Source organism: Hypanus sabinus, chromosome 13 (genome assembly GCF_030144855.1).
Source record: "Hypanus sabinus isolate sHypSab1 chromosome 13, sHypSab1.hap1, whole genome shotgun sequence".
Taxonomy (NCBI): domain Eukaryota; kingdom Metazoa; phylum Chordata; class Chondrichthyes; order Myliobatiformes; family Dasyatidae; genus Hypanus; species Hypanus sabinus.
The window spans coordinates 91642346-91670019 of NC_082718.1; the positions used below are offsets into that span (position 1 = coordinate 91642346).

Consider the following 27674-nt stretch of genomic DNA (forward strand, 5'->3'; position numbering starts at 1 on the left):
TGAAAAACATTGTCTCATTTTTACTGTGTACTGTACCAGCAGTTATGGTCGAAATGATTTAACTTGAAAGGGAGGCACTGTTGTGCTTTTTTTCGGAATTGCACTTGTGTGCTGGACCCAGGATAGGTCCTCTGAAATGATAACACTGCAGAATTTAAAGTTGCTGACCCGCTCCACCTTTAATCCCCTGATGAAGACTGGCTCATGGACCTCTGGTTTCTTCCTCATGAAGTCAGTAATCATCTCCTTGATTTTATTGACATTGAGGAGAAGGTTGTTGTGGCACCACTCAGCCACATTTTCAATCTCCCTCATATGTGCTGATTCATCACCATCTGTAAGAAGTTGTAATTTCTCCCCATGCACTATGTGGGTTTCCTCCAGTTGCTCTGGTTTCCACCCACAGTACAAAGATGTACTTATTAGTAGGTTAATTCACCATTGTAAATTGTCCTATATGATTAGGATAGTGTTAAATGTATGGGTTCAACAAGGTGCAGCTTATTAGGCCGGAAGGGCCTGTTCTATTCTGTATTTCTAAATAAATTAAAATTAACACTCATCCTTTCCAGTGCCACTACCCATATTAGATTTTTCACAGTTCAAAGTAAATTTATCACCATATGTAGCCCCAAGATTCATTTTCTTGCGGACAGCCATTGCGCGAAAGACAACAAATTGTGCAGATACAGAGAAAAAGATGTAATAAGAATGAGCAATAATATCGAGAGCATAAGATGAAGAGTCCTTGAAAGTGGATCCATAGAATGTGGGAACAGTTCAGTGATGGGCGAGTGAAGTTATCCCCTCTGATTCAAGAGCTTGATGGTAGAGGGGTAATAACTGTTGCTGAACCTGCTGGTGAGTTCTGAGCTTCCTGTACCAACTTCCTGATGGTAGCAGTGAGAAAGCATTCCATCCACCAACTCGTCTACCTCTAATTTAACAGGTAGTTACCTGCATTCTCCTCCTAGTTGAGCACTTACTGATGCCAAATAGTCTTGAGTATTCTAACTTAGTTCTTGTATTCATGAGTATGTTTAACCAGGAGTTTGCATTCTGTAAATATACTGGTCTGATTTGAAGTTTCTGGTCAAAGAAAAATCAAAGAAAAAAACAGCGGATGCTGGAAATCCAAAAGAAAACATTAGGATGTTGACTGATCTGAAACAGTAACTGTTTCTCTTTCCACAGAGGCTGCCTGACCAAATGAGTGTTTCCAGTATTTTTTTTATAGTCTGCTAGTTTAGCAGAAAAAATAACTGCTGTTATCATATCCCTTAAAAGAGATTGCTGTAGGAAATTATTAAACAAGATCCATATTGGATGTTACAAATTTAGATTATGTATCACACGTCTCTCATCTTTCTTTCAATTTAATTAATTTGAGTGTTGTATTTTTGTGGGGTTATCCTCTCTGCCAAAATTTCTCTCAACTTTGACTTTTAACATTAAATAAAATACATTGTTTGAATTCCCATTGAGGTGATCAAATAGGTGTTTTGTTATCTCACTGTTGTATTTAGCTTGGATCTGCAGGTTGTTTAACCAATAACTACACTATTCCTGCCTGTAGGAAGGAACACTGCTGCATAGAATTCTGCTCAGTAGTACATGAAAAATTTGTATTTGACTGCTCATGATATCCAACAAGGCATTGCTGACTTCTGCAGATTTTCCAGCTGTGGGCTTATTTTAGTTTTACTGTGTACCAGATGTGCTTTATTATAATGCCTTGTTTTACTCTTAGCCATACCCAATTGCAAAGACTTTCGTAGTATGGAGACGAAGGTGCTTATCTGTGCTAATGTTAAGTTAATCATGGAAATACGTGGATAGGTGTGGGGAAAGGTCAATTTTAAGAGTGTATCAATATCTAGTAACCTGAAAATACCAGATTATAGAGCATTAATATATGGAAAATAAATTGTTTTTCTGCAGTAACTATTTGCATCTTTACAAAGCCTTCCATGAATTATCTATGTCTATGTTTTATAAATAAATTTGTAATGTGAAGCACTGTCACTTGTACTTCATGCAGACAAAGAAACTATGTATGAGCATACCAAGTACTCATCTCAATGTGCATGTATATTTTGTAATCAAAACTTACACATTTGTTCCAGTGCATGACCTTTGATTACACATCTGAAAAATGTGAAGCTGTTGTCCTTTGATAAATGATCAGAATTTCATATTATTTGAATGTGCCTGTTCAGACCGTTGGTGTTTCAGCAAAGTGATAAAGACTTAATCTTTTACAAACACCATATTAGCCCAGCCTTTCTTTCCCTGCATTCTTTTTTAGACTCTATTAAATAGTTTTGGAGCATGCGATTTGCAATAAGTGGATTCTGTTTATTCAGGCCATCAGTTAATGGGGGTTTACTGCTTATATTGGCCAACTCTTAGAACAAAATCTAATTGAGAAAATTGGCAGGATTCCCTTTTTTTATTTGGGACATTATGCAGCTTAATTGGGACAGGGGACTGTGGCTGAATAATTTCTAACTAGTGGCTGATGTGTGTATTTGTGTGGCAGTCAGATTCTGCACCATGCTTGTAGTGAAGTTTTTAAATGGTTTTAGTTGCATGTGCTTGTGTTCAAAAAGCTATAAATTTTGTCATGATATTTGGTGAGGAATTGCAGTAAGACAATTTAGAACAGTCTTGCTCACTGTGGTTTCAAGCATTCAGATTTGGAGATGCCAGAAATGGCCAGGGGTGACAATGAAACAATTTCCCTACTTCAAGTTAGAAACTATGAAGAATCTGAAGGTATTGGCAATTATCTTCAAAGTTACAATGAAAGTGAAGGTTAGGAGGATATAACCTTCATTAGCACCAAAAGGCAGTATATTATATATATTCTAAGTATCTTCTGATTTTGTTCTTTTACAGCCAATCAAAAGTGTACACTGAATTCTGCTGTGAATAATTTTACAAACTAATACTTAGTTTTATAGTAGTTATTGGTGTTCTAATTTGTTCTGTATTTAAATCATTATTTGTTACTCAATTAAACAGCAGTATGTGGTTTTTTATTATACCTTTTTAACTATTTCCATGAAACTTTGGCTAATTGGGCGCAAATGTACTGGTCCCAATTAACCAGAATCCACTGTATATAGATCCACAAGCTAGCAAAATAAATGTAACAATAGTTGTAGCACTAAAAGATAATTGAATTTATTTTTGGTATTCATCAACAAACTTCTGTATAAATCTAAGTAATTTTTCTGAATCTAGAAACAAATGTAAACTTTTAAACCCACAACTGCACTTTGCCTGCAACTGATTTCCTTCTCTTCTCCCTCTTTCAATTTTCAGTAATTTGCCAGTTATGTAAAATAGTTGATTTGATTTTTTTTTAATAATTAGATGAGAACAGTAATCAGAGTTCCATAGCAGATGCCTCTCCAATGAAGCAAGAGAATAGCAGCAACCCAAGTCCTGCACCAGAGCAGATCTTAGTAACTCAAGCAGATGGCTCTGACACCCGGACGGAGGAAATTCATCCCCCAGTCAAAGAACAACCCAGCTCTGATGGTAAGCCTGCAGTAAGATTGGTGGATGGGTCTAGACCTCCAGTAACAATCACATACATTTGAAATATTTCATCTACGGTGGAATAAGTGCTCATAATTGTTGACTGAACCCAATGATGCCTGGGTGGAAAATCAAAATATGTTAATAATATAAACTTCTGTGTATGACATCTTGCTCAGTCTTGTTTATAAGGTAATGGATTGCATTGTTTTTTATAAATTTATCTTAGAGTGGAAGGTTTACAAAATTACATTCTACTAAAAAGTTATAGATTTGGGAAGTGATGATAAATTTAAGTTGGGTTGGGATTTTTGGGGGAAAAAAAAGTAAATGGTCTAATGTAAATGTAGTTAAATAACTGTTGATAAGATGAATTTGCAACAGAGTTTTACAATGCAGCTTGTCAAGACTGGAGGCTAGTAAAGAGTTACACATTTTGGGTCCTTGTAAAATATTTACTTCAGAACCACTTAGTTGCATGATTCTAGTATTGTTCTATTTAAGCAATATGGAGGAGCATTTGGTAAATCATCCATCCAAAATATTTAACTAGATCATTGTTACTACATTGTTGTTTGACATCTATAACATGTATAGCACCCTTCAACCTTGGTATGGATTTTATATATGAATTAGACAACAGTAATCAGGCATTTTTATACTGATTTATCCTTCAAATTTTTTCCCTTTTGAAATGACTGACAATTGCTGTTTACTTGCATGTGAATTGGCAACTCCTTAGTTCTCCACTCTCTTTGTGTTGTGAAGTGGCTACGTTGTGGAAATGTGGGTAATGATTAAGCTCTGGACATTGCCACCAGGCTCACCTGTTAGTCATATACATTTTCACCCACTGGATTCACAAGCAGGAACACTCATTTGCATTCTGGTTTTCTAACATGCTGAATCTAATTGCAGCAATGTTGCTGCTCAGTGAAAATGTTAATTTAAAACTAATGGGCATTGAACCTGGAATTTTGGCTTATTGGAACATTAAAAGTTTTTGAGAATATTCTTTTGACTTAAATTGAGTACCAAAACTAGATGTGGGACAATTACTTCCCAAGAGAAATTACCAGTTAGTGAATTTGGGAACTGCTTGGGAAACTCATATCCAGTAATGTGTACTTGGACAATTAATTATTTACACAGCAGGTGTTGGGACACATGCTTGTGTGTCTATTGTTTTGCTGATATGTGGTGTTCCACTGGAAGATAAACAGTTGTAAAACAAGTTTATTAAACTGTAGTCTGGATGGTCAAATTGAAACAGTGTTTAACTAGAAGCAAGTAATAATGCATATGTAAAAGTTAAGATCAAAGGAGTGAGTAAAGAAAACCTTTCCTCTGTTTACCTTTAGAAGTCTTTGTTATTACTGCTGCTGGAGATCTTTTTATGTCCCTTTTGTACAGTTCATTTCCTGTCTTGTCAGTGGAGTGATCTCTAGAAGGCGATCAGGATGGATTTTGAATTGATAATACACAAAAGGAACCCAGGTGACCTGTTCTCTGGGGAGGTCAGCAGTCTACTCTCTAATTGGCAGTAATGAAGTTTGCAAAGTGACCTCTCTGGGAAAAGTCCAAACCTCAATCTCACTTTCACGTGGCCTTGCAGGTGATCATTCTTCTTTTCAACTATTCAGCCTTGCATTAAACTATTATGCTGCTCTCCTGACTTTTATTTCTTTTAACCCCATTACTGAGGCTCAAACTAAAACTAACCTGCCTCTAGTATTAATTGCCACATAATTTGGTGTATAATTTGGTCCCTCTTAGTACTGTACCTCTAATAGGCAGAGTGCAAGGGAATAAAAAGGGTATTTATTCTGCTGGTTAGACTTGTAATGCTATCACAACCTTATGAGTGACATAAAATGTACTTGAATTGACTTAACTCAGCAGTTTCTAACTAGTCTGTGTAGACGTTTTGTAATTTCCACGGTTACTCTGTTAACTTTGCTTTTTCAGAGTTTGTACAGTGGGATGAAAAGATATTGTCTTCCAAATTAATTTCTTTTATTTGAAACACTCAGATGACTATTTAATGCAAATCGGTGGAAATGTTTAGACCCAGAACTGCCATTTACTGCTGTAGGGTGTTACTTCAAAAAAAAGTAAAGTCCTGTCTGCTCATGGGTCATGTCTAGCTTGCCTTCGTAGGCTCTTGGTTATAGTTTTTGCCCTGAGGTAGATCACTTGAGTGGAGGTTGGGGAGGGGGTGGGAAGCAGAATTTGCACACCTTTCAGTGGATGGCATTCTCATTTTATTTAAATTTTGATTTGAATTCTTTAAGCCATGACCAACAGAAATTTGTGTATTAATTTAAACTAGATAGGTGAACATAACTTTCTCCTGTAATTGTTTTAATTTGAAATCTCCTTTTCTATGCCTTCCTGCCTCCAAGCTGTCCTTCATCTGGGAGGACGGGACCGTCTGGGTAGCAGACTTCTTCAGAGGCACCATGGAAGCTCCTCCATGTCTACCAATAAGAGGTGTGCTTTGTGGGATGGGATAGGTTTCTGTGTATGTATGTGTACATGTATGTGTACTTGTGTGTTTCTTTACCACAAAGGCTATCTAACTGCAAAGCTGAGAATCGGAAAAACTCAACTTTAGCAGTATTGGTATGTTATTTTAAACTAATTTCCTTTGTTTAACCCACATGAAAGTGGCAAGACACCTTTTGGGATTAGCTTTGAAAGTCTTATTTTTAAAAATAGCCCTTAATTTCTGGGATTATGGAAGGAATCACTCTAATTTTAATTTTGGTACCTTTCCAAAAGTTCAGCAGTATGGTTTTTGTTTGGTATGGCTCTAGCTACTTCAATATTTTACCATGCTGTCAATTAAAAATGAAGGCAGCAATTGGAGTTTTTTGATTTGCCATACTTGAGAATGTTGATTAGAGTTGAATGATTTACTTTTCATCAATCTTCTCTCCTTTCTGCCTCTTAAGGAAGCATTCCTGTGCTGTTGTACAGTCAGTAATTCAAATGTTCATTACTCAAATGTGAACTTAGTCTGTGTGAGCAAATAATAGAGTAGTGTTATAGGTTTGCCTTTCCTTAGACATGGAAGCCATGACGAGCTTTCCTCACACTTGGGGTTGCTATTGAAAAATGTACAGTTGCAAGAAAAAGTTGTGAACATGTTGCCATAACCTGGTTTTCTACACTGATTCCTCAAAATGTGCTCTGATCTTCATCTGAGTCACAATAAGACAAACACAATCCGCCTAAACTAATAACGCAACCAATTGTACTTTTCATGACTTTATTGAACACATTTTTAATCATTCACAGTCCAGGCTGGAAAAAGTATGTGATCCCTTGTATTTAATTGGTAATATTTCCTTTAGCAGCATAACCTTCACCAAAAGCATCAGGCTTGCACAATGGCGAGGAGGAATTTTAGACCATTCCTCCATATAAAACTGCTTCAGTTCATTGATATTTCTGGGATACCTTGCATGAACAGCCCTCTTCAGATCATGTCACAGCATCGCAATTGGGATTAAGGTCTGGACTCTGACTTGGCCATTCCAAAACACATTTTCTTCTTTTTAAACTATTCCATTGTTCATTTACTCTTGTGTTTTGGATCTTTGTCTTGTTGCATTATCCAACTGTTACACTTCAGGTGACACTGCTGCTCTGACATTCTCCTGTAAAACGCCTTGATACAATTTTGAATTGATTGTCGATTATAAGCTGTCCGGGCCCTGAGGCAGCAAGACAGCCCCAAACCATGATGTACCTTCCACCATGCTTCACAGTTGGGATGACATTTTGGTGTTGGTGTGCAGTGCCCTTTTCCTTCCAAACATAGCAATGTGCATTTCTGCCAAAAAGTTCAACTTTTGTCTCATCTGTCCACAGGACATTGTCCCAGAAGCAATGTGGAACATCCAGGTGGTCTTTTGCAAATATACAATGTGTCACAATGATTTTTTTTGGAGAGCAGCAGTTTCCTTCACGGTGTACTTGTGTTGGCACGTGGCCAAGTGGTGAAGGCATTTGTCTAGTGATCTGAAGGTGGCTAGTTCAAGCCTTGGCTGAGGCTGCATGTGTGTCCTTGAGCAAGGCACTTAACCACACATTGCTCTGCGATGACACCAGTGCCAACATTGGACAATATCAGTTGCGTGGAGAGGGGAGACTTGCAGTTTGGGCAACTGCCAGTCTTCCATTTAAAAAAAAACCTTGCCCAGGCTTGTGCCCTGGAAACTTTCCAAGACACAACTCCATGGTCTATCGAGACTAATGGAGGCCTACCTACTTCCATGAACACCATTCTTATTTGGTGTTTTTGTTAGAGTGGACACATGAACAGAGATTTTCAGCAAGTTCTGGAGATTTTTGATCTTTTTCCTGTTACCCTTGTGTTCCTTTTCACCTTCAGTATTGCACATTATTCACTTGGTGTGATCTTTGCAGTACGCCCACTCCTAGGGAGAACAACAACAGTACTGAATTTCCTCAGTTTGTAGACAATTTCTCTTACTGTGGACTGTTGAATGCTCAGGTCTTTAGAAATGCATTTGTGGCCTTTTTCAGCTTCATGCATCTCTACAATTCTTTTAAGGTCCCTTTAAAGTAGTTTTGATCGATGCATGAGGCACGTAAACAGATCTTTCTTGAGAAGGGCAGGTTCTGTCACTAACCTGACTGTGTCTGCATTTTCTATTAGGTAGGGCACGTCTACAACCCATATCTCCAATCTCATCTCATTGATTGGAATACCTGACTCCGAATGGCTTTTGTAGAATGCATGACCCCAGAGGTTCACATACATATTTGAGCCCAGACTGATTGTTTAAATTGTGTACTCGGTATTGATAAGTAATACAATTGTTTGTGCGTTATTAGTTCAGGCAGATTGTGTTTCTTTATTATTGTGAGTTAGATTAAAATCAGACCACATTTTATGAGTAATTAATGCTGAAAACCTGCAAAGGGTTCACAAACCTTTTTTGGCAACTGCAATTCTGGAGCAGTAAATGCGAGTGAAGCAGGGATTAAATTGGTTTATTCTGACCTCCATAATTCATTAACTTTTAGGGAGAGTTCAACTGGTTTCTTTAATAGCTGTTTAAAAGCACAGTATAAACCCTGCCCTGAAGAGCTTAAAATCAAATTTTCCTAAAATCGTTTGAAACCTACATGCCAACAATTCCTATTTTGTGCTTCAATAATGTTGTTCATTTTGTTTTGCAATTAGTTTAGAGTTGGTAATTGCATTCTTTACAGGATGTCAAAAACAATTAAGTTTAATTTTTCATAAAAAGGTAATATTTTCCACTTTGTTTTGTAATCTGCACTCGATATTGTACAAGTTAATTTCTTACTCTTGGCAGATTTGTTATATTAATCCATCCTGTTTTGTGGATTGGAAAGTGTAGAAAGATCTCTTTAAAAACTGTTCCCGGAAGCCAAATTCCACTGCAAAACTTTAATAAAAATGAAATTTTCATTACATTGGCAAATGTAGGAATTAGTTTGTGTTGCTGTTTAAGGGTGAATCTTCAAATATATTAAAGTGATCTGTTACGATCTTGTCCATTCAATATCCTTTTGGTGCTATTTTCGTAAAGCTATACATCAAATGAGTCTTGCAACAGGCACTTGTTAGTATTGCAGTAGGATTTTCTAAATTCTAATTGGTTCCAGTCTTTTGTAGCAATATTGATTTCATTTTCAGAGTTTTATAATACTGAAATTACAATAATATATCCAATTTGCTAATTCTTTTATATGCAGTAGTTGGATATTTTTGATGGATGAATTTCATATTTATGATTTTAGCATGTTTTGAACATCAGTTGTACTATATAAACTATCCATAGTTATAATTTAAAGAATCTTTTTCTTCACTGAAGCATTTGTTCTTGAATGGTTAATTTTTGATGTATTTTGAATAGTGTCTTGGTCAGTGTTTGGATTAATTAATAAGCTAATTGGAAATAGTTTCATTCTGTAACATGATCTTTTGATCTTTATCAGTTTAAGGTGGTAGTATTGCATTTAGTTTTGTAATCACATTCTGGATTTCCTTAAGGTTGCCTTTATATGCAAGATAACTTTGATATTAGTTATTGTACAACAAAAGATGATAACTCGTGCATTGGTTTTGTTGGTGCTATACCAGTGGTTTCAATCTTGTAATAAATTGACGTATGAGAAACAATTGGTTCAGTAAAATGTCTAATACTCCATTTTCAGTGCAGCCTCATTTTAAATTCACCAAAATGTGCAATACTCTACAAGATGGGCCCAACTGATTTAATTCTAATGTTTAAAATATATTTTAATTAAAGCTTGATTCTTCTATAACTTAAGAATTTATGAACCTGTGGTTTAGTCAGATTGATAAAAATATTTTGTGTCTCTAAAAGTTTGGTTTCAGCTAATATTGGTAAGCATTTTTTTAAAGTTACTGACTAGTCTCAACTTGCATTGTCCCAGAATTTCCTGGAGTTAAGTCTGTAATTTAAAAATGTTAAATGAAATTATAAATGTAGTCAAACACTAATTTTCTATTTTCATTGCTTAACCAGCCAGTCAAAACAATTCTGTAAGGCAAAACGTTAAATACTTGTGCACTTCATTTTGCAGATTTCAGATTTGGAAAGGATGGAAAAGATGAAAGGAAAATGATGTAATTATAGGAAATGTAATTCTGTACCTAATTGGTATAAGTACCTTGTTTACTTTTTATATAAAGGTGTATATATACTGGGTTCCAGTTAGAACATCGGTGCCACTTGATTGGGATAGAATTCAGTCAGCCATGTGCACTTGTGTGGCCATTAGAGTAAACAGTTGCGTCAGTTGTGTGTGTGCTTGTGTTAATGTTGTCTATTTGGGCTGGTGGATGCTGAATCAAAATGCAGTGATTTTTGATAATTTTATTATACTTATTTTGACTTTAAAATATTTTTGATAACCCTTACCAAGATGGCATGAAAAGATTTGATACTAGCCTAAAAAAGTTACCCTACTGTACCAAATAAAAAGCCATCTGCCTAATACCACTTATCGTCAGCTGGCAGAGATAACTGGAGAGCTGAAATCTACAATTGCACGCTTGACACATCAAGATAAACTGTGAGAAGGATGGGCATTACATGAGAGACAACAGGGAACATCCCAAAAATGAAAATGTGAAGGTAAGGATCCAGATGTGGAAGAAGCCCTCAATCAATAGTTTTCCGTTGTAATTGGACGAGATGTGCGTGTCAGTGAACCAGTGTTTAAAAACAAGTCAGAGGAGCTGGCTAAGAAATTTGGTCATGACTGGTTGATTTTCTCAATGGCAATGTAGGCACCACATTAAATTCAAGAAACTACACTGTAAGAAAGGTAGTGCTGATGCTGTAAGTGCAGAAACATGGAAATCTACAGAACTTCCCAACTTGATTCAAAACTTTTGTGTAGAAGGTGTATACAATGCCAGTGAAACGGGCTTTTTATTATGGTGCAATGCTGGATGGTTCCCTTTGTCACTATCAGGTTCAAAGAAAGCAGAGGATATGGCATAATTGTGTTGTGCAATATGTCAGGATCTGATTAAAAAGAAATCAAACATCGATGCTTTAAGGAGCTAAGAATGGTTAGTTTTACCAAAAGCACATATCAAAGTTGTATAATTTATATATTTTTAGATAATAAACACACATGGAGTACGATGCTAATAAGAATGTATGGATGATTTCTGAAAATTTTAAGAAATAATGAGGGGATATGGAGCTACAGTGGAAATCGAGCAAAGTTCTTCCGTTTGTTTTCAATTGTGCAACATGCCCTATTGTAGAATGTTTGAGAAACATCCGCTGCAATTTCTGCCTGTCAGTACAATACAACATCCTTGGTGCAGCCAATGGATATGGGTATCGTAAAAAAAAAATTAAAAGACCTTTTACAGGAAGTTGGTCAACCACATTCTCGAAGCAATTGAAGAAAATCTGTTGACGTCTCCTCCAACAGCTAAGCAAGTGAGTTCAAGGGTTAACCTTTTACAGTTTGTCATTGATAGTTGGCATGAAATAAGCAACAAGACAGTTCAGAACTGCGGTTTCAAGCATTCAGGCTTGAAGTTACCAGAAACGGCCAGGAGTGAAAATGAAGCTATTTCACTACATCAACAAGTTAGGAACTACTAAGAATTTGAAGGTGTTGACTATCATCTTGAATGTTAAAATGAAAATGAAGATTTGGAAAATGTAATTGTTTAAAATTATATGAATGCAATCCATTATCCGCACTGTGCCTGTACTGATTTTGTTCATTTTCAGTCAACCAAAGGAACACAGCAGTGTACTCCAGCTGAATTCCTCCTTTAAACTAATACAGCTTTATAGTATTGTAGTAATATTGGTAGTGTTCTAATTTGTTTGGTATTTCATTTAAGTACATAGTTACTCAAACAGTAGTTTGTCTTTTTTAATACCCTTTTAACCTATTTCCATGAAATTTCAGCTAATTGATGTATCTCATTTAACTGGAATCCACTATTTCATTTTCACTCATATTCCCAACCTTCCCCCAAGGATAATGTTGCATTCCTTTATTAAAGTTAAGTGTGGACTGCATTGAAAATATTGTTGGATTCCATTACTGCATTTATAAATGCTGACCTTTTCAAAATTTTTCGAAGTAGTTTCAGATTTATCGTGTTGTCAAATTTGACAGAGCTCTTGTTCTGGATTGCTTACAATTATCTCAACTTTGAATACTATCATGCTGAATTGGATAAAGAGTCAAGATAACAAAAGGAAGAATAGAAAATATATTAAATTTAATTGTTTTTTGGAAGAGATCAAGAATGCACTAAATTTTCAAAAGTTCAGTACATAAAATCATGAACTTTGTATTTTACCCTTGCAAAAAAATCAGCAGCAATAATTTTCCATGCTGTAGGTTTAGCTTACTAAGAGATTTCACTAGAATGTGAAGATGTTAATCGTTATTTAAACTCTGTCTCTACTTTTAGGTCATCTTTATTTCATTTAACAGCAGAGAAGACAAGCAAACATGCTGGGTACCTATTTATCTGCACTTTGTAAATCCTTCCTAGGATGTGCGTGTGTGACTTATTCCACTGGTTAAGAGCATCTGAAATCATGAATGTAATCATGTTACTGCCAAACTATGGCATGCAATGACTGGAAGGGTTATTGAGGAGGGTAACACGTTCTCTCTAGTCTTTGGTTCTATTTGCAGATTGATAGCATTATAACTTATTTCAAGAAATTTATTTTTGAAACTTTCCAAATTGTATCTAACTCCAAACTGTATCCATTGAGACCAATTTATGCATTTGCTGGTAACATTTTGAAGTACCAAATTTCCAGAAAAGATGTATAACTAGTTTTTTTTTTGTAGAGGGAATGATTCAGCTGTGTTCTCTTGTGCCAGGTTTCTAGCAAGCTTGAGAGTTTTATTAAATTGTTGGTTATTTACCACTTTTTACAGAATTAAGTATTTCATTAAGAAATCTGTTTCTCCGTACATACTAGTAATAGTGTTATCTAGGTAAAAAGAAAATGGATCAAATAATTTCATTATTCTTTTTTTTAATATTGTAGACACATCACCACCAGCAGAGCCAAATTCCCAAACTCCTCCAGAATCATCCCTAACTGAAGTAGAGAAATCAGATGAGCAACCATCAGGAGTGAAAGAGAGCATGGAGACAACCAAAGATACTCAGGTGCATATTATAATATAATAAATGCACAAAATCTAAATAATTAATCATTAGTATTCCACAGTGAAGAGCTAAAATATCTTAATATACTAATTTCAGTCAGATTTTTTTTGACTACTCAACAGACTTTTTAAGTGCACTTGAATTTGCGATCCTTATTGAGAAAAATAACTAATAAAAATCATTTGAGTGGTTAATGGATTTGCAAATGTTTTCTCTCTCAATTGGGCTCCAAGGGCCAACTAATCATATGAAATGTTGAAAAATGGCCATTGAAGACTTGATGCACCATCAATAATTCTCGGAGACGTGAGGCGAGATATAGGCTTTTATTGGCTGGAAGAAAGAACAAGCAGCAAGTGACCACCACACTACATCCTGGAGACTGAGGCCGGGGCTGTGTCTCCAATCGCCTTTATACCGGGGTCCGTGGGAGGAGCCACGGTCTGTAGGAGGAGCCACAGGAGCAGTCAGCAGGGGGGGCGTGTCCAGGCAGGTATATGTAGTTCACCACAAGACTGTTCTGGTTCAGTTACTTATGATGGTAAAGTAGGCCAAATTGAGTACAACAGAGGATTTAGAGGATTCATGGAGAATATGGACCATACAAATGTGTAGGAAAGGATAGGACAGATTAAATCTAATTGGGAAATTAATGTTGGAGTGCTTCTATTTTAAATAACAATTGGCATGTGCAGCAAAGATTCATTAGACTGAGATTAGATTAAGTATACTGGGAGGGTGTTTGTGTTTCAGGTTCATTGTCACTTGCACAGGGTATAAATACCATGAAAATTGGCTTTTTATAGCTGAATAAATAGTACATTATAAACATGATCAATGTAAATGAATATAAATTATACAAACTGTCAACAAAATTGACATAACAATACTTAAACAAACTTAGAAAAAGAAATGTAGTCTTGAGTTAGTTCTGTTCAAGAGCATGGTGGCAGTGGGGAAGATGCCTTTGTTGAATCTTAACGTGTGGATCTTTCAGCCTTTTCATCTCCCACCTGAAGACTGCACGTAGAAGAGGGCATGGCCCAGATGGTGGGTGTCACTGATGATGGATTCTACCTCCCTGAGATATTGTCTCTTGTAAATGCCCTTTATAGTGGGGAGACCTGTACCATGATGGAACTGACTGACTCCGCTACTCTGTGTAAGCTTTTGCGTTTCTGTGCATTGGAGTTCCGACAACAGGCCTTGGTGCAACCAGAGTTCTGTTAATTGGGCACAGTATTACAGCACAGAAACAGCCCCCCCCCCCCCCACCCCAGCCCAACTTGACTCTGCTGACTGGCTCAATGAGTTAGCCTCATCTACCCCCATTTTGCCCATAACTGTGTACTTATCTAGACAGCTTTTAAATGTTGCTTATGTTTCCACCTTAACTACCACTTCTGGCAACTCATTCAAAATTCACAACACCCTTTGTGTGAGGAAGCTGTTTCTGATGTTCCTTATAAACCTGTCGCCTCTGATCTTAAACCTTCTTCCTCCTGTGAAGAGGACTATGTGCTTTACCCACCCTGTGCTCCTCATGATGTTGTATACCACTATCAGGTCATCTCTCAATTTCCTATGTTCCAGGGAATGAAGTACATGCATCTTCTTGTAACTTAGGTCCCCAAGTCCAAGCAGCTTTGTGGATGGTGCCAGAGCTATGCTTAGCTACATAGTTGTAGAGAGACTCGAACAAGCAGTGCAGCTCTGAAGTGCTCTGTGTTGGTGAGGGGAGGAAATTTTCCAATGATGACCTCTAGTTTCAGAGAGAAGTCGAGGCCCAGGCCTTTGAGCTAGACAGTGTTTTGGGGAATGATGGTGTTGAATGCCAACCTATAGTCAGTGATGTATGTGTTCCATTTGTCCAGGTGGTTCAGAGCAGAGTTGAGAGCTAATGAGTTGATGTAGATGCTATGTATTATTCTGTGCTTTAGAGATGGAGAAGCAGTCTACCAAAACTACAAAATTATCGGATTTGACAGGCTAGATACAGGAATGGTTTCCCCTTTCTGGACAGTCTAGGATCAACTGCCACAGATTCAAAATAAGGACAGACTGAAAGAGGTTAGAAATTTCTTCATTCCAAGGGAGGTGAGCTTTTAGAGTTCTCTATCCTTGAGAGCTGTGGAAGCTGAGAGATGTAGGAATTTAGTATGGAGAATTATTGATTTCTAGGCATTAAGAGAATAAAGGAATAGTGTTCAAAATGGTACTTTAGTATAAGTCAGCTGTGATGATTTGTGTTTAAAATGTTGGAAGACCGAATTTTTCATGTTGCTTATATGGCACTTGTGATGATGAAAGCTTAAGAATCGTTTATTTTGAATTCAAAGCAGAATATTTACAATGTACCTGGTGCTGTGTGCTAATGATTTTGTGCAATCAATTTTTATGCCTCACTTGAAGTAAAGTTAGTCCTTTCTGTGTTGATTTTGTGATCTTGATTGAACTTGGTGCAACTTTTTAATTAAAATTCCACTGTGAGTCTTGGTAACAAAAACCGAGGTCAAATTATAATTTAATTTTTGCTTGTAATTTTCCTTACAGGAATCTGAAGATGGGGAGCCTCTTTCAAAAAAGATCAGAACAGAGACCTCTCAGCAGAGTGCTGAGGAGAGTTAGGCTGTTCAGAAAACTGTGGGGTTATCTTCCACATAAAGGTACATCAATGGGCCTCATTTCAGACCAACCTTCTAGAAACTTTCACATATTACTAAACATGGAGGAACCACTGACCACGAAGGAATGTTGAGTCGTAATCCAAGTAAAAATTTGAGAGAAGACTGGACAGATATGAAGCTGACTAATTTTTCTTGTGAAATAACATTCTAGTGATTTATATATTTAAATTACTTTTGCTGTTAAAGTTGGGTGGGGTGGGTGGAAGAAGTGGACTCAGGAGGGTTGACGCACTGGTAGTTTATAAAACTTGTCAAGATCACATGTTTTTGCTGCTGTATTTTCATTCTTATTTATGTTGTGAAATATTTAATGATGGTACAGGTCAGAATTAGTGTACGTATGAAATCCATTATTCATGCCGTTTAATTCCATTTTGTGCCTCAAGAAGTAACCACTATCTTGTAGAAAATGCCCTATGTTTGCATAATGCCTTGAAAGTAGTAAGATTCTATTTGTGATCATGTTAATCAATATAACACAGTCTAAATTGTTTGGTCCATCTCACTTTTAGCTTTGTAATTTAAATGTAGTGCAGGTATCTATCTAAAAATGAGAACTATTTCCTTGAATACATCCATATATAACAGTTGTATTTATTTATCAAGGGATGAACATAAGACTTTCTAGGTGAGCAGTTTAAAGGTATTTTAAAGTAAAAATATCGACAGTAGTAAGTATTTGAATTGATAGGTAAATCAAAAATTTGAACATTATGAGATTTTCAAATAGTGACTTTTATGGAAAATCCACAATTATGGGCAAGTGGTTTGAGCCATGTATCTGATGGCAACTTTGTCCATGATTTGGAATACCTAATGAAAACCTGTACTGTTGTGCACATTCCTTTTGATATTCTGCAGCAAATTTTTGTTCTATAGTGTACATGCAGACCTATCAATTGGATGACCTTTATTGATAATGCATACTGTGAAGAGGCCAGTCAAAGTGAAAGAAAATACTGAACCTTGAATCTTATCTTTCAAGAAATTGACTTATCCAGTTTGTCATTTATCATGTGCTAGCTAATGATAGCTAAATTCCCACTTTAGATACTGTAACTTTATTTCAGCTTCAGTACAGAAGATGCATTGGAAATTATAAACTTTGTCAATGGTAGATGTTCTAAATTTCAGGAAAAAAAAACAAATTTTGCAAGTGGGCATTTTCTTAAATGACATCACCCTGTACAGTGAAGTACATGTGAAATTCCATGGATTAAATCCTTGTAACCTCAATGTAAAGCTAACATTGCAAAATATGGACTTGTGTGAACTATGGAATCCATAAAGCATGATGTCCATAATTAATTTTTAAACATTATTTCATTATAAAATATTGCCACCAGGTGCACTTAATTCTAGTCCTGAAATATTGGTATTCATCCATACCTCAATCATTCCTCTTTAAATGGTAACATATATTTTAAAATGATTACAGTTCCCTGTAAAAAGAATTGTGTATAAGTTTTGGACTAAATAACTAATGAAAATAGTAAAGATGTTACAGCTTTATTTTATTGGAGTCTCTTGATCACTTTGTTTCATTTGAGACCCATTGTTTCAAACACTAACAATTTTTTTAGTGTTGCTCCTCAGATGTTTTGTTCATGATAGACTGGTTGAAGCTGTACACAACTATAATTTCAGACTACTTATAAGATGTAGGAATTTGGAGAAACAAAAAAAATATTTTTTGTTGAATATAATATGTTTAATTGCATAATAATGCTGATGCTTCACAGTAGCTTAACTAAGTTAAAAATGTCAACAATTTTCATCTGTACTCGGTGTCTGAGGCTCCTCAGTTAGGTGTCCAAAAATCAGCCAGCATTGATGGATTCCAGTTGCCCTCATACCATTTCTCCATGACTGCAATGTTCTGGTGAAATTTTTCACCAAGCTTGTCACTGATAGTGCAAAGATTTGCAGGGAAGAAGTCAAAATGGGAATGCAGGAAGTGAATCTTCAGTGACATGTTGTATTTCATGGTTTTGTATGCTTGAAGCATGTTGTCAACCAGCTGCACAGAGTTTGGTGCTCTGTAGTTGCCAAGAAACTGTTCAACGTAATCCTTGAATGCCTTCCATGTGATTTTTTTTTTCTCCAGTCCCACTATAAGTTCTTTGAATTGCCTGTCATTGATGACCTGTTTAATTTGTAGACCAACAAAAATGCCTGCCTTAATGTTGGCTGACTTGAATTATGAATTGAAATACCAAATATAGGTATTTTTAAAATGGTGTGATAGGAAAATTTCATGGTGATTTTCATGATCAGCAGCCCAAAATCCATAATACACCCAGAAGTATTCAGGAAACAAAATCTTTGTTATCCAGTGTCATGGAACTTGCAATTAAATTTGGAATCCAGGCTGTATTCAAGGAAGTAAATTTAGAGTATTTTCCTGCACGGATCACAGTTGCACTATGCATATGTTACAAGTGCTTATGTTTATAAAATAAGAATGCATACAATTCTGGAAATTGTTTTGCTCAAGATTATCACACTTTATTACTGTTATGCCTAATATTCTCTATCTTAGGTGAAGAACTATATGATCACCATGTATAAGAATTTAAGCTCCAATGATTCACCATTGCCATGTATAAATAATCAGATTTCAATAATTCATATCATTTTATTTCTCCAAAATGTTTTAAATTTTATAATTTGTCACCATTTTGCCCAACATTAAATTGATACTAAATCAGATTTTTTTTTATAGTGTTCAGTTATACTTGAACTGCAGTGGTTTCCCACATGATATTTAGCTTGTTTTATTTGGACTTTAGTTTCAATATATAATTTGGGAGATTACTTGTAAATCACACAGTATAGAATTTGGGTACTAACGAGTACATAATTTAATATGCACGCCAGTACCAAAGGCTTTTGGCTCATCCTTCAAGGAAATTATCCTTTAAATTTAAAGCTCTCGAGAAATTTAAGTCATGCTGGAACAAAAATGCTGCTCTTCACACACAGTTAAAATCTATTATGTTCCTAGATTCTTAACCCGTTGGGATGGGAGGTTAATTTTGATGAGGACTGATCTGCCTCATTTACTTTTTGAGTACGAATTATTTTTCTCAATTATTTGGCCCTCACCAAATCATAATAAGTAAATTTGATCTTCAATTGATAATACAATTGGATTCTATTTTTTTGTGTGGGAATTGTTTTTAAATTCATTGCTTGGCTATTTTGGTGTTGCAAGAAATGTAGAAAGGGAATCAACATTGTATGTGGTGATAATATTTGTTATGGAGTAGAACATTCTGTAATGTACTATCTTTGGAGTGATCATTAACTTTCTGCTTTCATTGTCAAAATCAAAAATAATACTGTCAAAATGCATCCAGTGGATTTTTTTTGGAGATCAGCAGTTTTTATAAGAGTCCCAACTGATTTGCAATTCAATTTTCATGAACAGTTGGGTACATTTCACTTTGAAAGGATTTTTTTGTGATGGAAACTTGTCTGTAATTGAAGTGCCTCCTAAAGCAAATGAAACTTGTTTGCATGAATAAGTCAAACAGTGGCTAAGTAGAAAGGGGTAAGGTTTTTAAAAAGTTTCATTCAATTGAACCGCAAATAAATTAACAAGTGACTGGCAGTTCCTTAAAATTGAGTACCACGTGCTTCTTAACTATATGAAAATTCCTGTATGGGGATCGCAAGGATTTTTTTGAGCCATTAGTTTGTTACCTGGTTCAGCATGTTTTTCCCCAACGGTTTCAGCTACCTGTTCCATAAGGGAAGGTCTGTTCATTAAGAAAATCCATGCATAAGTCTCAAAAGTAATTCTATATTGATACAAAACTAATATACCTTTTTAACTAGTCCATTGAATTGGGGTTCAGTTCCAGTTTTTCTGGGAACCTTGTTATAAACTAATAGGGACTGACAAAACTCAAGCTAGGTTCAACAGTGTTAATATTTTACTTGCATTTTGATTTGGTTACATAGACCAAAATATTCTAACAGTGGATTTACTAAATATGTGGTGTATGACACCCCAAATGGAAAAACCAAGTGATTTTTCTGTAGATATTTGTCAGTTTCATGTTGCCGCAGTGAAAGCTAGTTGTATACCTCGTGTCATGAAGGGGCTTAACAGTATAATTTTTAAAACAATTAGCAACACTAATGAATTTTGTAGATGTGGTATGAGTTTTTTTTATATAAAATTGGGTGTAATCTTGCCTTTCCATAATTAAATTTGGCTTTTGCTAATAGAATTTCTGTACAATGTAATTTTGGTACTGTCTGTTTTTCCATTTGAAACTTGTAAACTTGTATGTTCAAGAAAGCTTCTGGCAAAAGGTATATGAAATGATATCCATTCTGTTGTGAAGGCACTATCATAGCTATAGAAAGAAAATCTTGTAATTTTAAAAGCTGGATGGTGCCAGTTTTCCTTTTATACTGAGTAAATAATGGAGCTTCTGTTACACCTTTAAAACTTTTCCTCCATGTAAGGAAGGCTTTTCCTATTACAATTTTGATCTATTAATTCTTTAAACAGATATATTGTTGGACTGCGACATTGCTATGACCAGAATGAGAGCTTAACTTTATAAACTAGAAAAACATCGACTTTTGAATTTGTGTCCTTGCAATCTTTTAAGAAATTGAAGCACCACATTCCAAATTCTTTTTTGTAGAAGTGCTGGCGCTTATTTATTAATAAATTGACAGCAGCTTGTACTGCTGCACTATTAACTGCAGAAAACTATGCGATCCTGTCCAGATATCAACGTAAATTTATCTAATTGTCCATATTTTAACCTATTATATTTAGAGATCACAGCTATCATGAAAAACTTAAGTTTCCAATTGAAATGCAATGTGTTGTACAGCAGTGTTTTCTTTTTTATTTATTCCCTTAAGTATGGTTTGTACCATGTACAATGACTGTTTTCATGAATAAAAAGTTGTATAATATGGAGGCTGTGTTTTACTTAATCTCAGTGTTTTTATTTCTTGTACGTTGATTAAAAGGTTGTAAATGTAGAAGGGCTTTTTATAAAACAATTGTCTCACTCAGTGTATTGGATTACTAGTTACTTAGCTTTAATGTGTCACCGAACAACTTGGTAATGACAAATAAAAAATATAGCAAAATTCATTATAAACCACCGTTTTCCTCTAACCTTGCACTATCTTGAGTGTGCTTTTTAGACTTGTATAAAAGATGTATTTCAGATGCCTCTGTCTCTTCCCATTTTTCCTAACACCAACCCTCCTGAGCCATTGTGGGGGGAATTACATATGCAATAACTTGCCACAAGTGAAAAATGAATAAATGAAAAATCCAACTGGTACAGATTAATAAGCACTTGTGCTGGGGAAATGTGGAGTAGTTAAAAGTGAATTGGTTTATAAACTCCGAACCACTACATTTTTGAGTTAAAACTTTTGAGGCCAATGTACCCATGCCGATTCTCTAGAAAAGCAATTCGTTTTGCCAATGAACCGCAGTTGAGGTGCCAGAGGACTAGTGGATAGCTAACGTTCTGCTGTTTAAGAAAGCCTTTTAATAAATTGGGGAAATTATAGGCCAATGTGCCTGAGCTCAGTTGTGGGTGAGTTATTGGAAGGCATTTTAAAGGACTGGTGATTTAAGAATTTGGTTAGACATGGACTGATTAGGGATAGTCAGTATGGCTCTGTTAATGGTAGTTCATGTCTAATCTTAGTTGCTTTTGAAGAGGTTACCCGGAAAGCTGATGAAGGAAAGGCAGTGGCTGTTGTCTGCATTGACTTTAACAATATCCTGTATGGGAGGTTCAATTGCTTGGCATTCAGGATGTTAAATTGGATTTGATATGGGCTTGGAGAAGCTAGAGTGGTTGTAAATGCTTACCCCTCTGACTGCAGGCCTGTTATTAGAGGTGTGCTTCAGGGATTAGTGCAGGGCCTGTTGTTTGTCATCTACCAACAATCTGGATCAGATGACATCAAGATTGGATGCATAGTAGACAGCGAGGAAGACAAAGCTTTCAGTAATATCTGGACCAGCTGGGAAAATAGGCTGTTAAACAGCAGAGATGGAATTTGATGCATACAAGTATGAGGATTTGCATTTTGGGAGGACAAACTGGCATAACATTTACCCAGTTGACAGTAGGATACTGAGCAGCCTAGTAGAAACAGGTTTTATTCCTTGAAAGTAACATCACAGGTAAATAGGGGTCATAAGAGTTTTTGGCACACTGGCCTTCAAAAATTGAAGTACTGAGTACATGAATTAAGATGTTATGCTTAAGATGCTGATGAAGCTTAATTTGGAGCATTGTATGCATTCTGGTCACCTACCTACAGGAAAGAATAATAAGATTGAAAGAGTACAGAGAAGATTTACAATGATGTTGCCAGGACATGAGAACCTCAGTTATAGGAAAGGATGTTCATTGGAGCAAAGGAGAATGAAGGGAGATTTGATAGAGGTATACAAAATTGAGGGGTGTTGATCTTGTATATGCAAGCAGGCTATTTCCACTGAGGTTGAGTGAGACTAAAACTAATGATTAATGGTTAAGGGAAAGGTGAAACACGAGGGTGAGTGTTTTCACTCAGCTGCCAGCAGATGTGGAGTTGATTTCAACATTTAAGAGGTTTGAATAAGTACAGAGGAGTGAGGGGTATGGAGGGCTATGGTCCAGATGCAGGTCAATGGGACTAAGCAGAATGATAGTGTGACATGGACTAAATGAGTTGAAGGGCCTGTTTCTATGCTGTAGAAATGCTATGACTACTTGCAGTTTTTCCAAGAGGTTGTAGGTGGTCAAGACCAAATAGAAGGGAAAATGAGTAAAAAAATAATAAAACTGAAGGAACTCGAGGATTCAAGACTTCTTTGCTTCAACTGACCGACTTGCTCCAAAATTGATCATTTCTGTAGTCTTGCTTTTGTTTGATAATGCCTTTTAGTGGATATTTTCCATTGAGATTTGGTTTGTGATGGGCTTCAGTTTCTAAAGTATGTGTTTATCCTCAAATGTATTGATATTAAGTATTTAACATTTTTTGGTTATTTCTCAATATGAACTGGGCATTAACAGGGCTCTACTTAGGCCTCTGGAACTTTGCATTAAATTCTAGGCGGGCATCTTTTGTGAAAAATGCTGACTTTTTTTTAAAAAAAAGGACCCCTGAGTGGAATGATGACAAGGACAAAAAATACATATTATTTCAGTTTAACATCTGATAACTTTATCAAACTAAGCTAGTATTCTTGTGATTGTAGAAAATAGATTTTTTTTGACTGTACAAGTGACTAATCTGAATAATTGCTTGTCATTTGTCACATGCCGTTAAGGCCGAGGAGTCTGCATTCCCTCCTCTCCCCAATCTCTTTACCGATTACTGAATTAGATCTGAAATAATGAGGAAAGTAACAGACAATGAGTTGGACCCCTGCTATAAGCGACGAACGATAACTAGAATGCACCTATTAACCCGAAATAGTATCTAAATATGAACTACCATTTGACTAATGGGGTGAGTGATTTCGTACCAATCACGCCAAGCAATTTTGCCATCATGTACAATTAAGTGAATTATGAAATACTCTCCATGTACTTGGAGGAATACAACTTTTTTAAAAAAGTGATCCCTCTTTTTTCTTCCTCCCATCCCTCCCCTCTCGCGGTCTTTCTCCGCTACGCGAAATCATTCCGCATAATGTCTTACTTTCTCCTCACTATTGTTTCAGAGTGTTTGGGATAAACTCGGCATTATAATCATTCTTAATGAATGTGCTATCCATTTATCATTAAGAACGGTACCCGGCATCACCATCTGCACTTCTTATCAAAGTGCCACTCCTACCCGCTGTTCGTTGGTTCTAAAACGTGGAACAACCGAGCCAGCATTGCAGGAGGGTGTAATCCTTGCTAGTATTAAATAATTGTTTTTTAAAAAAAGTCCCCAAATGATGCATGGCTTTACAGCTTCAATGTTTAAAAAATTGGATTGATATTTTGGTCTCTGGCCAACAATATTTCCCAGATAATACATCATTACGGCAATCTCCGCTGTTTATGCACTCTTCTCGAGTGGGCGTTGTCAGCCAGCTAGCCAATTCCGAGCGGCCGTTTGCCAGTTGCCAGGCACCTTTAAGAGATCCTGGATTCTGATTGGCTCGGGGTCGTCCTGCCATGATGTCATCGCGAGCTGCCGAATGAAGGGAACGGGGAATGTGGTTGCAGAGAGAAACTCGCCACTTATTCGCCTCACTTTACAGCAGCGGGCTCCATTAGACCGCCGGGATGGCCAAGGACGAGTTCCTCCTGCGCTCCGCCAGGGCGCCGGTGATCATAAAGCAGGAGCCGGACGACGACTCGGACGCCGACGAGCCGAACCTGAAGAAGTCGGACGAGCTTCAGATCATCCACAGTGGGCACTTCATGGTGTCGTCCCCGCACCGAGAGCACCCTCCCAAGAAAGGGTACGATTTCGACACCGTCAATAAGCAGACATGTCAGACCTACTGCTTCGGACCGTACAGCACGTCGCATCTGTCCATCGACGCCTCGCTCACCAAGTTGTTCGAGTGCATGACTCTGGCGTACAGGTGAGGATCGGCAGGCCCGTGAGTCCGGAGCCTTTGTGTGTGCGCGCTGCTTTCGGATCGGTGGGAGGGGGGAAGGGACCGCCTGAAACTCGATGCCCGCCTTTGTTTTCCTTTCATCGCCCACGGAACGGCCGTCACCAACTATTTTTAGACGCCTTAAAGCAATCGGTTCCTATCCTCGGGCCTGATAAGGCCAGGTTGAAAACAGACCCGCAGGGCAATTTCTTTGTGCCTTTCTCCGAGCGAATCGCGTGTTTCGACTTGACTTTACGTGGGGAAGCCCTCTTTCTAAAAAGTGCAAGGAAGGATCATGCTTTAAACGGAGCTAACAGGCCGGTTTTTCTCTTGGTGGTGGCGGGCCACTTTTAAAGTAATCGGGCGTTAGGGTCTCGTCGGTAGATTCACCTTTCCAGCGTTTGAGAAGACGTTCATAGGAAGTGCAAATCCTACACTGGTAATGTTTTGTCACTTAGAATCGCAACGTTACGAATCTGCCACTGCAGCAGATTTTAAAATCGAGGCAGGTTACATTCGGCCCGTTCCTCCAATACTGACCCTTTAAAAGGGTGAATCACAATGCTTGTCTGCTGCCTTTTTTTTTACTTAAGCGTAACCAGTTACCCGTTGGAATCTAATTAAACAATTTATTTTATAATAAGTTTGATTAACCCAGGAAATTCTGCTGATGCTGGAAATCTCGAGCAACACACTCACAATTGATGAAGGAAACGAGTCTTAAATGTCGACTGTTTATCCCTCTCCATGGATGCTGTTTGTCTTGCTGAGTTCCTCCAGCACTTCTGATGATCATAAATCCTGGGTAGCCGGTTTCTTGAAAAAACAAAAGGCAGCCAATCTGACATTAAAAACAGAAAACACTGGAAACAAGTAAAGTTTATGCAGAGGACTTTTGTAGAGAAAGAACAGTAATTGCACTTTTAGGTCGACGACCTTTCGTCAGAGCTGCTAATATGTACAAAAAAAACCTGGCATGTTTTAAATTGTAGATTTAATTGTAGGGTTCAGGGTGAGGAAAAGGATAGATTGGAGACCAAGAGAAAATAGATGGCACATTAGTGACAGCTGAAAGAGGGTGAAAATAAAATAAATATAAGTCATCACATAATATTTACAGCACATGGGAGGGACCATTTGGCCTACAATGTCTTTCTGACAGTGAAAACATGACTAATTGGTCTTACATTTCTTACACTCTAGTTCTATTTGTGATGAGAATTTCTGCCTCCAGCATGTTTTAGCATTTTGTTTATTTTTACGACCTGTGTCATGGTTTTACAAACTGTGAAAAATGGTTTTCCTTACTTTAATCCTTACCAACAGGCTATTTTAAATCTGTATATCCCCGGTCATTGCGAGGAGTAGGTCTTTCCTATTCACTAAACAAATGAGTGCATAAAGAAAGCAATTAGAGCTTATACTATTTGTTTACTTTAATCTTAAATTTTCCAATTCTGTGAACATGGAATTTTAGAAAAAAGGCTGGCTACAATCCAGACTCTTAGGAGTTCGTGTTGGAGAGGAAGTCACTAAACAAACTTTTATCCATTATAGACAATCAGACACATCTTCTCAATGGCCTACTGAATAAACAGCAGAACACCCTTTTGAACAGGGTCATTCAGCTCTACTGTCACAAGGATTGTTACAGAAAATCTTTCCTACCAAATTCAATAAGTATATACAACAGATTATCTCTGTACGACAAGAACGCACATCATAGTACAATAGTCTCTGTTTTATTATTTCATACACTTATTATTGCACATGGGGAAGTTATTGTGTATTTTATTCTGAACTTTATTAATATGTTTTATTTATTATTGCTAAGTGTGTTTTTAAGTGCAGTAACTGAATAATTTCCCACTGGGGATCAATTAAGTGCTTATTATTAATAATAAAGGCATAGACTATTTTCTAAATGTGGAGCAAATTCAAAAAATTAGAGGTGCAAAGGATCTTGGGAGTCCTAGTGCAGAATTCTCGAAAGTTGAATCTATGGTAAGGAAGGCACATGCAATGCTAGCAATAGAAAAGCAAAGATGCATAGCTGAGACTTAATAAGCCATTGCTCAGACCGCAGCTGAAGTATTGTGAGCAGTTTTGGGCCTGTATGTAATAAGGTATTGGAGTGGGTCCAGAGGACGTTTCTGAGAATGATCTTGGGAATGATGGGGTTAACAGATGAGGAATGTCTGATGACTCTGGGCCTGTATTTGCTGGAGTTTAAAAGATTGAGGGGGGAATCTTATTGAAACCTATTGAATGTTGAAAGACCTAGATAGAATGGACGTGGAGAGGATGTTTCCAATAGGGAGAGAGCCTAGGACCAGGGGCACACTCTCAGGACAGCATGTCCCTTTAGAAAAGGGATGAAGGGGAACTTCGTTAGTCAGGGGGTGGTGATTCTGTGGATTTTGTTGCCAAGGACATCTGTGGAGGCAAGCCACTGCGTATATTTAAAGTGGAGGTTGATAGGTTCTTGCTCCTATGCCTTATAGCTTGCGCCTCCCTCCTCCTCCTTGTCCTGTTGTTTCAAGTAGCTCCAGGTAGATTTAGATTAACTTTTAAATATAAAAGTTATGTAAAAATTTAAATATAGTTATATATTTAAATATAAAAGTATTATTATTTAACTTGAGTGAATCAGCTGTGGGCATAGTAGATCTCAAATTGTTTTACAGCTAATGACGTAGCATTAAACTGTTATAATATTTAGAGAAATAAATTTTCTATTTCAGACTGGATGGCCAGAGTTATGTCAGTCACTTTCCCTTTTTTGGTTTGCGAATCATTGGCATCACTCGTATAACTTTTCCGCGAACTGCATTCTAGAGTTTGAATGTCTGCCTTTATGTGCTTTATCTCTGTACTTTTAAAAGTTTGAGCTGGAATGTTTGGCCTCTGTTTTGCAGCACTATATTCTGTTCAGTTGAAGCTGAGAGTGAGTTACGTACTTGGCTTAGGAAAGAAGATTCAGTTTCCTGTTACTGCCAGGATGAGTTGGTTAAATTACACTTAGTGGGGGAGAAATCTCTTGTCGGCATTCTAATACCTACAGAATAGGTAGATTAGTGTGTGACTCCTAGGGTATTTACTAAGAGTAGTCCATAAGATTTGTCCTCCA

At 36.8% G+C, this 27674-nt stretch overlaps 2 protein-coding genes and 1 long non-coding RNA gene across 4 annotated transcripts in view; 2 read left to right on the plus strand and 1 right to left on the minus strand.

The window, feature by feature from the left end:
• The window catches only part of bcl7a (BAF chromatin remodeling complex subunit BCL7A), a 35264-nt gene extending 14365 nt beyond the window's left edge, over positions 1–20899 (plus strand). For both annotated transcript variants that reach the window (XM_059988206.1, XM_059988207.1), the window contains exons 4-6: positions 3382–3549; positions 13137–13261; positions 15815–20899. In XM_059988206.1, coding sequence (XP_059844189.1) covers positions 3382–3549; positions 13137–13261; positions 15815–15889 — 368 coding nt within the window. In that variant the 3' untranslated portion in view covers positions 15890–20899. The remainder of the gene's footprint in view (positions 1–3381; positions 3550–13136; positions 13262–15814) is intronic.
• LOC132404144 (uncharacterized) lies at positions 20146–25400 on the minus strand. Its single transcript, XR_009515434.1, has 2 exons — positions 25244–25400; positions 20146–23330 (listed from the first exon to the last, which is right to left on the minus strand). It is a non-coding gene; the product is annotated as an uncharacterized LOC132404144 (long non-coding RNA).
• mlxip (MLX interacting protein) overlaps positions 23327–27674 on the plus strand; it is an 88004-nt gene continuing 83656 nt past the window's right edge. Inside the window, exon 1 of the mRNA XM_059988205.1 lies at positions 23327–24529. Coding sequence (XP_059844188.1) covers positions 24225–24529 — 305 coding nt within the window. The 5' untranslated portion in view covers positions 23327–24224. The remainder of the gene's footprint in view (positions 24530–27674) is intronic.